This window comes from Staurois parvus, unplaced genomic scaffold (assembly GCF_062004578.1).
Source record: "Staurois parvus isolate SC_StPar_1 unplaced genomic scaffold, SC_StPar_1.0 ptg000045l, whole genome shotgun sequence".
NCBI lineage: Eukaryota > Metazoa > Chordata > Amphibia > Anura > Ranidae > Staurois > Staurois parvus.
In genome coordinates, this window is record NW_028317841.1 from 2,678,186 (window position 1) to 2,690,865 (window position 12,680).

At 39.6% G+C, this 12,680-nt stretch overlaps 1 protein-coding gene across 1 annotated transcript in view; it reads left to right on the forward strand.

Moving 5' to 3' along the window:
• The window catches only part of RTTN (rotatin), a 326,182-nt gene that overhangs the window by 215,635 nt on the left and 97,867 nt on the right, over positions 1 to 12,680 (forward strand). The window contains exons 32-33 of the mRNA XM_089664026.1: positions 1,744 to 1,902; positions 6,828 to 6,905. Coding sequence (XP_089520152.1) covers positions 1,744 to 1,902; positions 6,828 to 6,905 — 237 coding nt within the window. The remainder of the gene's footprint in view (positions 1 to 1,743; positions 1,903 to 6,827; positions 6,906 to 12,680) is intronic.

Genomic DNA, 12,680 nt, shown 5'->3' on the forward strand with positions numbered 1-12,680 from the left:
AGAGGTGATTAAATACCACCAAAAGAAAGCTCGATCTGTCTCAAAAAAAATTATAAAAATGTAATATGGGTACAGTGTTGCATGACCGCGCAATTGTCATTCAAAGTGTGACAGCGCTGAAAATTGGCCTGGGCAGGAAGGGGGTATAAGTGCCCTGTAGGCAAGTGGTTAAGTAAATGATTTGGGGATTAATGTACCCTTGATATAAAATATAGGTTTAGAGATTGTTTAACTCCTTGGTGTCGAGCACACGCAAATATGCAGCCTCTCGGCGGCTGGGCCTTGGCACCAAGGGGCTGCATATTTGTGTGAACAAAGGATGTGCTGAGAGTGCGCTCCCAGCACATTCACCGGCGCCTCACAGAAAGGTCCCAATCACTACTTGCGGTTCGGAGCTTTCCAAGCATGTGACAGTAAATCACGGCAGTCACATGACCCTAAACCCCGCCCTTCCTCCCGGCATTACAAACCAAAAATAGTGTTGTTTGACTTACTTGCATGAGATCAGTTTTTGAATTGCTTCAGACTGATTCTACATTCACATTGAAACAGTTTTTAGATGCAGATCTGTGTTCTCGGGGCAAGCAAGTTAAGCTTAGTACACACTATGAGAAAATCGGATGACTGTTTGTCTGATTTTTCACAAATGTGCGTATCATGATGTAACCAACAATGGTGTTAAAGCGGAGTTTCACCCAAAAGAGGAAGTTCCACTTTAATGATTGGTCCCCCGCTCCCCATTAAGGATTGGCACCTTTGGGGAACGGGTACCCGAATTTGACAGGTACCCGCTCCCATATCCGCTGGGATCGCCTAGGTTAACAGAAGCGGAAGTTGTCCTCCTATCCTCCCTCCCCGAAGTCTTTTGGGACACGTGACAGGTCCCAGAAGATGACGGGGCCATTCAGGAACCGCAACGCTACTCGCACATGGACAGTGGGCACTCGGCTGTGAAGCCACAAGCTGTCACAGCCGGGTGCCCTCACTGAAGATGCGGGTGCCTGGAATACATGACGGATGGTGAAACAGGATGCGACGGGGGTACCGTGGGATAGGTGAGTGGCTGTTTTTTTAAAAGTCAGCGGCTACAGTTTCTGTTTATTTACATATGATTATCGTACATATTGAGTGAAAATTGGACGTTGTGTTCACGTACAATAATAATGTGCTAACTTGCACCTACATTTTTATCCTATTTTCATCCGAACAGTTGGAATCAGATGTCAAAAGCACTATACTTACGGATAATCGCCCAATCAGTCTTCATTTGGGAATTTGTCGCACCATTTTCTTGTCTCGTGTTTGGGCCTTTGTGCTTTCATAGATGTCATGGAACCATGCAGTGATCTGTAAATGCCTTGTTGTGCATGCACCTGTCAGGAGCAGCTAAATTTATAAAACTGATCTGAAATGAGAGAGTGATGACCTACTAATTATGCTGTTTTGCTAAAGCATAGATTAGGTTTGGTCCTAGACCAGAGTGTTGCCATGTAACTTACAGTATATAGAGAGGTCTCAGGGAGTGCAGGACTTAGTTGTTCTATCTTGCAAGGGTCCCTGGAACAAAAGAGTAACACAAGCTGAACTGAATTACTAATGTGTTGGGAGGAAAAACCTTTACCATGTATGTGCTTCAGCTGTATTTAAAGGTTTAGCCAGAGTTCAGATTTAACATGCAACATCTTTATAGGTGGGTCTAAAAATCTATTTCTTTTTTTAAATGTTTTTGAATATTTCTTGCAGGTGAGGTTCACTAGCCTGGGCATTGGGTCGGCTTTGACATCAATTAAAGAGGGTTGTGTAACTTTGTCAGACAGTTGTCAGAACATTTCTGGAGGCTTATGGGGAACAGTGCTAAGTATCTCTCTTGACCAGTATGAATGCAGCATGGTGCGCAAAGAGGTGAGTTGTTTTGATTTATAAGTAAGCTTATATCATTAAGATATTCTAAACTGATTTTTAAGGATCAGTCCACCATGAAATAACATATGAGTTTTAAAAACCTAACATGTTGATGAGATCTTAGCCCTTGATATTCTGGGTCTGCACACCTAACCTATTACATTCTATTTCTTAAATTTGAAAGTATATTTTATATAATAGAAAATCCAACAGGAACAGCTATAATATACAAAGGTTGGCAGAAACTTGAAATAACGCTTAGGTTGGTAGAAAGTCAGGAACTATGGTAGGAGAATCCAAGACATACTGTAGGCAGAGTCAGACACTTACTGCTTATCAGGCTCTGACTATAACTAAATATCCATTTTGTGTGGATGGATTCTTTCACTTTCTTCAGTGTAGAAATACAAGACCTGAATGTGAAATATTAAAAAAAAATATAGAAAATTTACAGTAAGAGAAATAGGGAGAAAGTTGGCAAATACAAGTTACCTAGATGGCTATTTTCTCTGACCTATTTTTTGTTTGTGTATGTTGTATTTGTAAAACATATAAAATATGAGAATGAAAAAACAAATAACAAAAAAGCTAACAATCCCCCCATATAGGGTAACATTTGCTCATATAGTATTTATTTAATGAATGCCAGTTACAACATAATATAACATGTTACACTAGAATTAATGGAAATGTTGCAAATGAGAACATACTGCCGGTTTTGCCTTTATGTTTTGAAATAGTATGGAGTCTTTCATTTACAGGATAGTAATGAGAGGAAGCTGCAGCAATTTGAAATGATAGAGTGTATACAGTTATTTATGTAACTAGCATGTAAATCACATAGTCCCCGAATAGGGCTCTATGGATAGGCCGTTTGATCGTTCTTCTGAATACAGGCCCAATCACTGCAGGTTTGGGCCCAAATCAGCCATAAGTCTTAATTATAATCTGAACTGTAGGGACAGTGGCTACAGTTTTTCAGTGTGTACTACTGCCAATGAGTAAGTGCACTAATTGGGCCCCAAGGGACATTCAGAACTGGTAAATGCGTGCTGTTGAAATGGACAAATCGGTATAACTGTACAAGTTTGTTGCTGGATTAAAACCTTGTCAGTTTTGTACTTTGCCATTATCACTGAGCTTGTAGCTGTTCTACATTTTATCAATTTGTCTTACATATATTTCTCTCTATAGCAGTGGTTGTCAATGTATGAGCTATGCGTGGCCCCTAACATCACCAAAGGGCCACACATGTTCAATATATGTAATGGTTTAGAGGGCTGTCAGAATCTGCAGATCTAATAGAGGAAATGAGGGTCAGAGAGTGTGGACATACTACATTTAGTACATTTACTACATTTGGCTGGGATATGCTGAAGAAGACCATATGAAACTGTGAACCTACTACATGAGGCTAGCAGAGATTAATGCTATTATCCTAATTAATGTTTACAACTACAGACTGTTGAGGTACGGGAGCAGCACATTAAGCTATACAGGATTACCATTTATCATTTTTAGAATTGAAATTATCACTAAAATGGCATTTTTTTTGCACTTCTATTCAACAAAATAAAATAAGTATTCGTTACTTTGCTTTCTTAGGCTAGTCACACAGAGGAACAAAAGTGTGTCAGATGTAAGTGATTTTTCAGGCAGTCATGTGGCGATGTCATTGCATATTGCCTGCTGTCATCACAGACCTTGTATTTTCTGGAGATCTGGTGAATGTTCATATTTTCTGATGTACCTGTTTGTCTCCTCAATAAAATAACATTTACGAATGATGTTCCTTTGTTTCACAGTACTGCACTTTAGAAAGTCTGTCTGAATATTCAGATTTACATTGGTGTGTGCTTAATCCCTTAATTAGACTGTACTAGTGATCTGTGCAATGGTAATTTCAATCTGTTTTCATAAAATGAAAATTGTGAGCAAATATAAGTAGCGCAAAAGAGGAATATGAGTAAACAGGTTTGTGCTGCTGATGCTGTCCATCCAGTCCTATAATTCTTACCAGACATGACCAGGGAGACAGCTTCACTTTTCAGCACTATAGTGAAACGATACAGTGCTTCACTGAACCTTCCCCAGGATGCCAGTAAGTCATTGAAGAAGCTACTAAAACACTAATGAGGTCATTACTCGGTGTTCTACTCTACCCTATTCTGTTCTATTGTATCCCATTCATCTTCTAGTGTTGTATACCTAAAAGCCAGCCTAATAGGTTGTTAATTACAGATAAAGACATTGAATGTATACTGGTACTTTACAGGTGCTAGATATATGCAATACACAATAGACATTTTTTTCTTTAGTTAAAGCGATTCTAAAGGCTTAAATTAAAAAAAAAACAAAAAAACGTCATACTTATCTGCTGTGTGCAGTGGTTTTGCACAGAGCAGACCGGATCCTCCTCTTCTCAGGTCCCCCACCGGCGCTCCTGGCCCCTCCTTCCTCTCAGGTGCCCCCACAGCAAGCTGCTTGCTATGGGGGCACCCGAGCATGTGTACTCCCCAGCTGCTGCTCCATGTGTCCATTCACACACGGAGCCGTGTCTCGGCCCCGCCCTCTCTCCTCATTGGCTCACTGGCTGTGATTGACAGCAGTGGCCAATGAGGAGAGGGAGTCTCGGGATAGCCAAGACTCCAGTGCACATCACTGGATCATGAAGGGGCTTAAGTGAGTATTGAGGGGGCTGGAGAAGGATGCTGCACAGAAAAGTTTTTTTTTACCTTCATGCATAGAATGCATGAAGGTAAAAAACAACCTTGAGCATTTACAAAGACTTAAAACAATCTTTCATTTATTATGATTATCCATTATAATTGAAAGGAAAAAGGGTGAGACGCTGAGGCATGTATCTAGCACCTGTAAGGCCTCAGTATGCTTTCAATGTCTTCATCCGTCTCCCAATATTACATTGGCAGTATTGCAGTGTACAGTAGAGTCAATTGGTTATCATTGTTGTCCCTTCTTCTTCCACTCCTGTTGTGTAACAAATCAGGTTTTATCTGACAGCATATACAATAACTATAATGCTTGGGGCCTAAGTGATCTATGCACTGGCCAAGGCTTTGTCATTTGGAGGGGATGGGGCATCTATGAGTATACAATTACTGACTCTGAGAAAGACACTAATTACATAGGTTGTTCAGGAGGTTGGTGGACAGGGCTGAAGTTATACATCACTATGAAAAAAAAGTTTTAACCTAACATGGTGCAGCTTTTGTTATATATTTACTTTGATGCTTCCCTTTGTGCTTACTAACCTCTCCAATTTTTTGCCAAGGAGAGGCAATGAACATCAGTACCCAGTAGCACAATCTGGACCAAAGTGCTGATCACCAACATTATCTGTTTTTAAGCAAAACTTTAAACTGGAATATAGTCAGTTAAAATGTCTTTAGATTGTTATTGAGCTGGTTTCCATTGCTATGCCCCCATTTTTGATCTTGTGGTCTCTGAAAATAGGAAATTGGAACTAAAAGCTGATCAATAGGCATCAAAATGCCACAGAATGGCATTGTGTATGATTAGCATAATTGTCAGCCAATTTTAACCACTTTCACCTTTATGGAGTATAAAAATTGCCTACCACCAACAGATTCTGTCAACACTGTGAAATTAAATAAAATGTTGGTAGTACCGTGCATTATTCATGGAGATTATTCCTATTGATTTTAAATAAATGCTGTGGGATAATGCACTAAGCTGGTGTGCCCACTTTTGTAGTAGCTTCAGGACATCCCCAATCCTAGAGCGAAGCATTCCCCAGTGAATGTGGTGTCATCCTTTGCACCTGTATCAGGCTAACACACTTATGCACAGGGAGCATCCTGTCATTATTGCTGACCAAAGTCATGCTCTATGAATTCATTAAGGGAAGCAGGAAGTGGCACATGGGATACACCTGATAACATCCAACTTTACTAAATCTAGACATGGCACACAACAGCTTTGCCTAGGTAGAACCAGCTCTCTCTAACGTTTTACCCAATACAGGTCTCATCCCAAAGCCAGTATTGTGTGAAATGTTGGAGAGTTTTTTAAAGTTATGGTTTTTTAAAGTTGAATGTGATCTGAAGCCATTGGTGTGCGACTTCCTCAGGGGGTGTCAATTTTAAGATGGCCCAATACCTCCCAATGTGATCAATCTTTTTGAGGTCTACCAACAGGAGCCTACCTAACTAGATACAAAAATTAAGTGAATTATTTAATCAGACATCTACTACATTTGTGTAGGGCTAAAGGAGATTTAATAGTTATTGTACATCCAGGTGTATGGCCAATGTTAGCGTTCTAGAATTTATTTTCTCTTATCCTGTATTGGTAATTGGTAAGTCATGGGGAAATTTTTGGCTAAAATTTTCTTTAGTCTTTTTTTATATGTCAGACTGTTTTGCAGTATTGTTTTGTTTGTATCAGTAGCTGTTTTTATTTGGAGGACAAAATATTACAAAGTTTAGTTTTGTCTTATAGTTTTTTGTAATAGGTTTATTAATGCAATCACATGACGGCAAAACTCCAACTCACTTCAATCTCTCTCCGCCAATGGTGGGTGGGAACTCTGCTTCTGGCTGGCACCTCAAATATCCCTGGGAGCTGTGGATGCCAGCGGGATAGCATCACACCTACAGGTTATTCAGCACCATTATTGGAACCTCCACAGTAGAGAGAAGCATTGGAGCTTTGCCATCTCCACACGATTGCATAGAAAAGCTTAAAAAAAAATAAAAAGTGATTTATTAGAAAATGAATACAGGGAGGATCAAAGTAATGGGGGACCAGCATTTAACTGGTGAGATATCTTAATGCCATGTCTTCTATGCATGTCTCAGACTAGAAGTACATTAGCATGCTTGGTTGCAGCTGACTGCAGTTTTCGCTAGATGGCAATATTGAGATCTTGTTGTTGTTTCCAGGCTGTCTTCATTCTTCAAAACATGCTTGTTATTCCATTGTCACAAAATGCAGAAGATGCCAGTGAGTTCACTCTACAGGTTTGTAAATCATTTATTAATTTATTTATTAATGTGCCTAGGTATTTATTTCCTTACAAATCACAAAATACTTTAAGTACTTGATGACCATTTTGATTATTATCCTGCAAATTGAATCACATACTTTCTAATTAAAACATTTTATCCACTTTACTCAGTTTCTATTGTTCACACTTTTTTACTGCCTAAATTAACAAACACACAGCCTGTTACCCTGCCTGCATGCAGATGAGAATCTCCTAGTACAAGACTGAAAGGCATGGAGCAAATTAATAAAAGCAAGGGTATTACAAAAAGTTTTTGCCCATGGCATTATATTTAATTTTCTGACCTGAGTTAGAAAATCAACATTTGGGAAAAAAGCTTTGCAAACACTGGGTCAGATATTTATTGCCAGACCCATAATTCTCCTGAGACCCTTTTACTTTAAACTGAACTGTAAGAAAAGGCTTTATACACAGATGTAAGAAATATAGTACATAGGAGCGGTTTTCCCTGCTAAATGATTTTTATTTCTGTTGGTTCAGTTTTTAGGCCTTGTTCACATGGGTATAATACAGCATACTCCTGTACAAGGGTTGTACTTTTCCCACATGGGGATGGTAAGGTGTTCTTTGCATCCTTGTGCAGGCAGTCCCAGTCATGTCAAATGGGATGCAGAGACTGCATGGACACAGCCACTGCTCCTAATTTTACATCCGAACGGTTGCACAGCCCTGAACTTACATTGTCTGTGTTCAGAACCGTGCACCAACATGGATGTCAAATTGGGTGCAGCGGTTGTGTCCGTGCAGTCGCTGAATCCCATTTGACATGAATGGGGCTGCCTACCCAAGGATACACAGAATGCTTTACCATCCCCATGTGGGTAAATGCATCCCTTGCATAGGCGTATGTTGTAGTATAACCATGTGAAAGAGGCTCGAAGACTGGAAAGATAAGAATCATTTTGCAGGTAAGACCGCTCCCATGTACTGTATTTATTACATCTGTGTATTCAGCCTTTTGTCTGCAGTTCAATTTAAAGTAAAAGGGTCACTGGAGAATTATGGGGCTGGCAGTAAATGGGGGGAATGTGTAGAACACTTGTGAATCCCCATGGGAGTAAACACGGTCCTCGCACAGGTGTACACTGTTGTACACCTGTGCGAACGAGGCCTATTGTTTACACAGTTCTGCCTCACAGCACAGCCCTGTCTGGCAGAGGATGATACCAGTTATTTTTGTGCTGCAGTAAAGTAACACACCAGTCTCTTTCCCTCCCCACTCTGTGACTGGGAGATGAAAGAATAAGCAGCAGACCAATGAGCTCATCTTTCTGTCTGCTTTGTTATATGTGCACTACAGCACATCTGACTGACTGCTTGCACTGCTTCTCCCTCTGTCAGTCTGAGCTTTGCTGTACAGGGCATTGCAAGATGCTAATACCGAGCCAAATGTATGGACTTGCACTATTTGGGTTATTGTTGTAATATCTGCAGAGGGTTAGCTGTTTTGGCATAGCTGATTACTCTTATTAGAAGCTCTTTGAGAGCATCCTTGAAGTCACCTAATGATGTAAAGCCACTTGGCTTTTTCTCACATAGGTGTTTGGCTTATTGAAATGAATCAACAGTGTAACAATGACTTGTCCTATTGAATAAATGGTTTTGAAGTTCAAACGTTTTTTGGTACCAGAGACATTTTTATTGAATAGATCAACAGAGCATGGGAACGTAAGTGCTACATAATTAAACAGTTGTTCAAAAGAAAAAAACTGTGTACAGATTCACAAGAACGAGTATGACCCATGCAGGGGTCCACGTGACAGAGAACAGCTTAATGTTTGGTTGTCTAGAGTAATAACTTAAAGATACATGACGAGAAGTATAGTGAAACCTGGTAGTCTACAGTAAGTATCCACTGTAGAGTCATAGAACCTGACTGCAGGGATGTCTCCCATCAATATCCCATCATTGGCTTACTCCTGGGGGGGAAAAAAAAGTGGGTGGGGGGGTGAGGGTCAATTCCGTAATCTTTAGAAAGGAATTAAGGATGGGGGAGTGTGACATTCGACAATACCAAACAGTGGTCCCAGAGGCCCTAGTAAAAAAAAAAAAAACCCGGTGGAGAAAAAAAAGGTGGATGAAAAAAAAAAATGAGAGAAAGGTAAATAAAATGGCTAGAGAGAAGTGAAATAAGATAGGAAAAGAGAGATCCCATCATCTCAGAAGGAAACAAAAAAATTAAATGGAGAAGGCGAGGAAAAGGCAGTGTGATATAGACTAGGAGAAGAAGAGAAGTTCACCAATGTGGAATGCAAGAGCACGTTGACCCCACGAAGGGGAATAGGGGGGCCGTTACACTGTAGGTTAGAGATTGGTCAATCTCGTGGTGAAGAGACGGAGTGATAGTCCAACCAGGGTTGAAGTTCTAATTTTTCCAAAAACAGGGTTGTTGGCTGATTTAGTAGCCCTACCAACGAAATCCAAGACCCATCACATTTGACTCAAGAAATTAAAATTTATGTAAAATTCTGTATTGGAAAGTAATTTAGGACACTTTAAACCAATAAATGACTACATTATAAGCTATTTTTCATTCTATTCAGTGAAATGCCATATGGTTATCTACAATTTGTATTTTCTAGTAGCTACAAAGCCATCACATAAATTGTTTGCCATTTCCACATGAAGACAAGACTCTTCGTTGTTAATAAGGAGCTGTTCTGTCATAGTTGTTTCTCTCCAAGCTTCAATTACACACATCCAGCGATTCTGTGTTTGTCTTTTAGCAGTCAGGCATGAAAACTGCTTATGTTGATATTTCTCTTAATAGCTATGCAAAGTTTGAGCTTTTTCACTTTCTTGATTTACATTTCCTTGCAACAGAGATCGCTTAGTCTGCATTTGTACACCACCCTGAGTAGTGGAACGTGTGTTATCTAATTCTTAATTATATTGCTAATGTTATTTTTGGCAGGACTCAGTAAAGCATATAAGAAAGGAATAGGAATTTCAAGCATGCCTTTCAGTGTAAATATAACAAAATACTGATCACAACTATAGACTTCCACTCAATGCCAATTACTACTGTATTTTCTGTGCTATAACTCCTTTTTGAAATGATTTCCAGTCCATACTATGCTATCAAACAGGCTTTTCTTAATGGGGCACCATCATTAAATTATTATTCCACTTTAGCTTTTTATTAATACTTTATCATCTGTTACCACTGTATGAGACTAATTAATGGAATACTGCTTTGTACTGAAAAAAAAATGCTAAAGACTTAGAGGACCTGACTTATGGAAGCTGTGCACAAAACAGACAAGAAGAGGGCAAAAGATTGGTCATCAGTATTGCCTGTGTTCTCCCTGCAGCTGGTCATTTCCGGATTACTGGTGTTCCATGCTCCACAGTGTGTGTGTGGACAGCTATCCTATGAAATATTTTGTAGCATGAGTTTTATCCTTCAGTAAGGAATGTAGTCTTGGCTCTGAGGGCTAGAAACAGGTTTCTATCTTTGCTCTGGTTTTTTTTGCATTTCTGCCTTGCTGTTCCTTTGTACAGGGGTTGACTAACATTGTACAACCGATACACTCTTATTTTATTCAGTAGGACCTCATCTTGATGTTGGTCTTTATAGCAGATCCTGGGCAAACACTTATTTACATGTCCTTGTTGTTGATTTCCTACCTTCCATGAATATGTCATTCATCTTCTGGTTCACTTAGTAGTTGCTCTGAAATAGCCTATTAATTTTCAGAATGAACCATTGATTCTCTTTGGTTTCCTGTTTGTAAGACCAGTGGTTGCTATGAATCCTATTCCCCAATCACTGGTCTTGACACATTTCTTCTGTAGTTCTTTCTTCAGGAAGCATTTATGTAATTCAGCCTCACTTACAGTGGTGGGTGGACCAAGACTCTCAGACACATAAAACATGTACAGGCCTAGTGTACCCACCCACATTTACTACAATTTCCTATGGTTGATGGGAACTTCAGTTTCCTTTTACTGCAGAGAAGAGAGGATATGATGTAATCCCTGCTGTTACACCTCTTCCTTGGCAGAGAAGATGCTGTTATCTTTTGAATTACAGAGATGAGGTCATGAAAATTCAATCAAGCCTTTCTCCTACATGATACAGATTTTAAAAATTTTATTTAGTGTTTTGTGTAGGGGGCTGTACTAATGGGTGATTTTTTGCCTATCCCGGAGTTTTTTCTAAGTAGCCACAATTGGACTCTATTGAGGACATTTCTCTCCCTCTTCCTGTTATGAAGTTGGTTGTTGGTGGGCCTGCTAGCCATTTTTTGCTGTTGGATGCCCCTCTTGGTATTTCTTTTGGAGGTCCGAGTAGTCTGAACTCTCCGATGTCCTGATGTATGTGATTAAGAAAACAGGATTTTATTTACCGTTAAAATTTTTTCCTTGGAATACATCATAGGACACAGTTCAATCCCCCCTCCTGCAACCTGCGACTGCGGCAACCTTGGGAGTGATTGGAGTTATTCAGAGCTGAGTTAAGCTTTGCTGATTAACTCTCCTGTTTATATTGATGTACTGTTGTCAATGCTTTCAATGGTTGGGAGGGGACTGTTTTCTTTTAACAGGGCAAGTAGAGATTTTAGATATGTGGAAAAGTCAAGACTTGAAACAAGCATTTTTAAAGAGACGTTGTTATGAGAGGAGTATGTGGGCTGCCATTGAAGGCCTCTTTCTGAAAAGGCTAGATGCCTGTGTCTGACTTCAGTATATTCAGTCAGTCCCAGAAAAATCATGCTGTGAATAAGTGTCAGAAAAGTGTCAGAACTACTTATCTCTATAGGAAACCGCATACAAGGGTACACACCGCTCAAGGCTGTCCTGCCAGAAATCCCATGCTGCTTGATGAGTCTGTATGCTTGCTTGGTCTGCAACCACGATCAGTGAACATGAGGAAAAGAAGTAGCGGCATTCTGATATACAAATAGCAGACTTCTTTATTATTCACTCCATGAAGATAAAAAGATAGCAATACATGGCTCTGGGAACATCAGTAGCCATGTTTCACACTCCTTTAGTGAATATTTAATTAATAAGCACTAAAGGAGTGTGAAACGTGGCTACTGATGTTCCCAAAGTCGTGTAATGCTGTCTTTTTAGTATATGTGCTGCCGAAGCAAGCATGTACTGCTGTCTTTTTATCATCATGGATTGAATAATAAAGAAGTCTGCTTTTTGTATATTGGAGTGCCACTACTTCTCTTTCTCGTGTTTACTTATCTCTATACTTGTTTTGATCATCGACTCACACAGACAGCATTGAAGTCAAATATCAGAATGACAGCCTTGGAACAAGCATGCACAAAAGAGAGTTCAGTAATGGAAGCCTCCATTAGATTATCCCTTTAAGTTCAAGAAGCACTTTTGGGGCCCTAAGTTGTCCTTTGCAAGGCCTGATTGTCTTAAGTGATGCTCAGCTTTGTTACATGTCATGCCAATGTTGTCCCGTAGTATGCTAACCTTTCAGTAATAAAATTTTCAGTAATAGATGGTAGTTTGGACAATCATCTGGGTACATCTGCTTAGTGAAAGGGAGCCTTTATAGCTTTTTATATTTTCTATAGCAGCTTTAGAGTGGCTATATTTTTGTTCAGTTAGCATAAAGGTTAGGAGGTGACAGCCATATGTACAGTGTGCATAGTAATGCTGTTACATTTTAGGATGTTCTCCACTTGAAATTATTTTTCAAATGTAATGAGGCACTATGCTAATTTATTTCAGCATTGCTTCTTGAAAATAATAATTA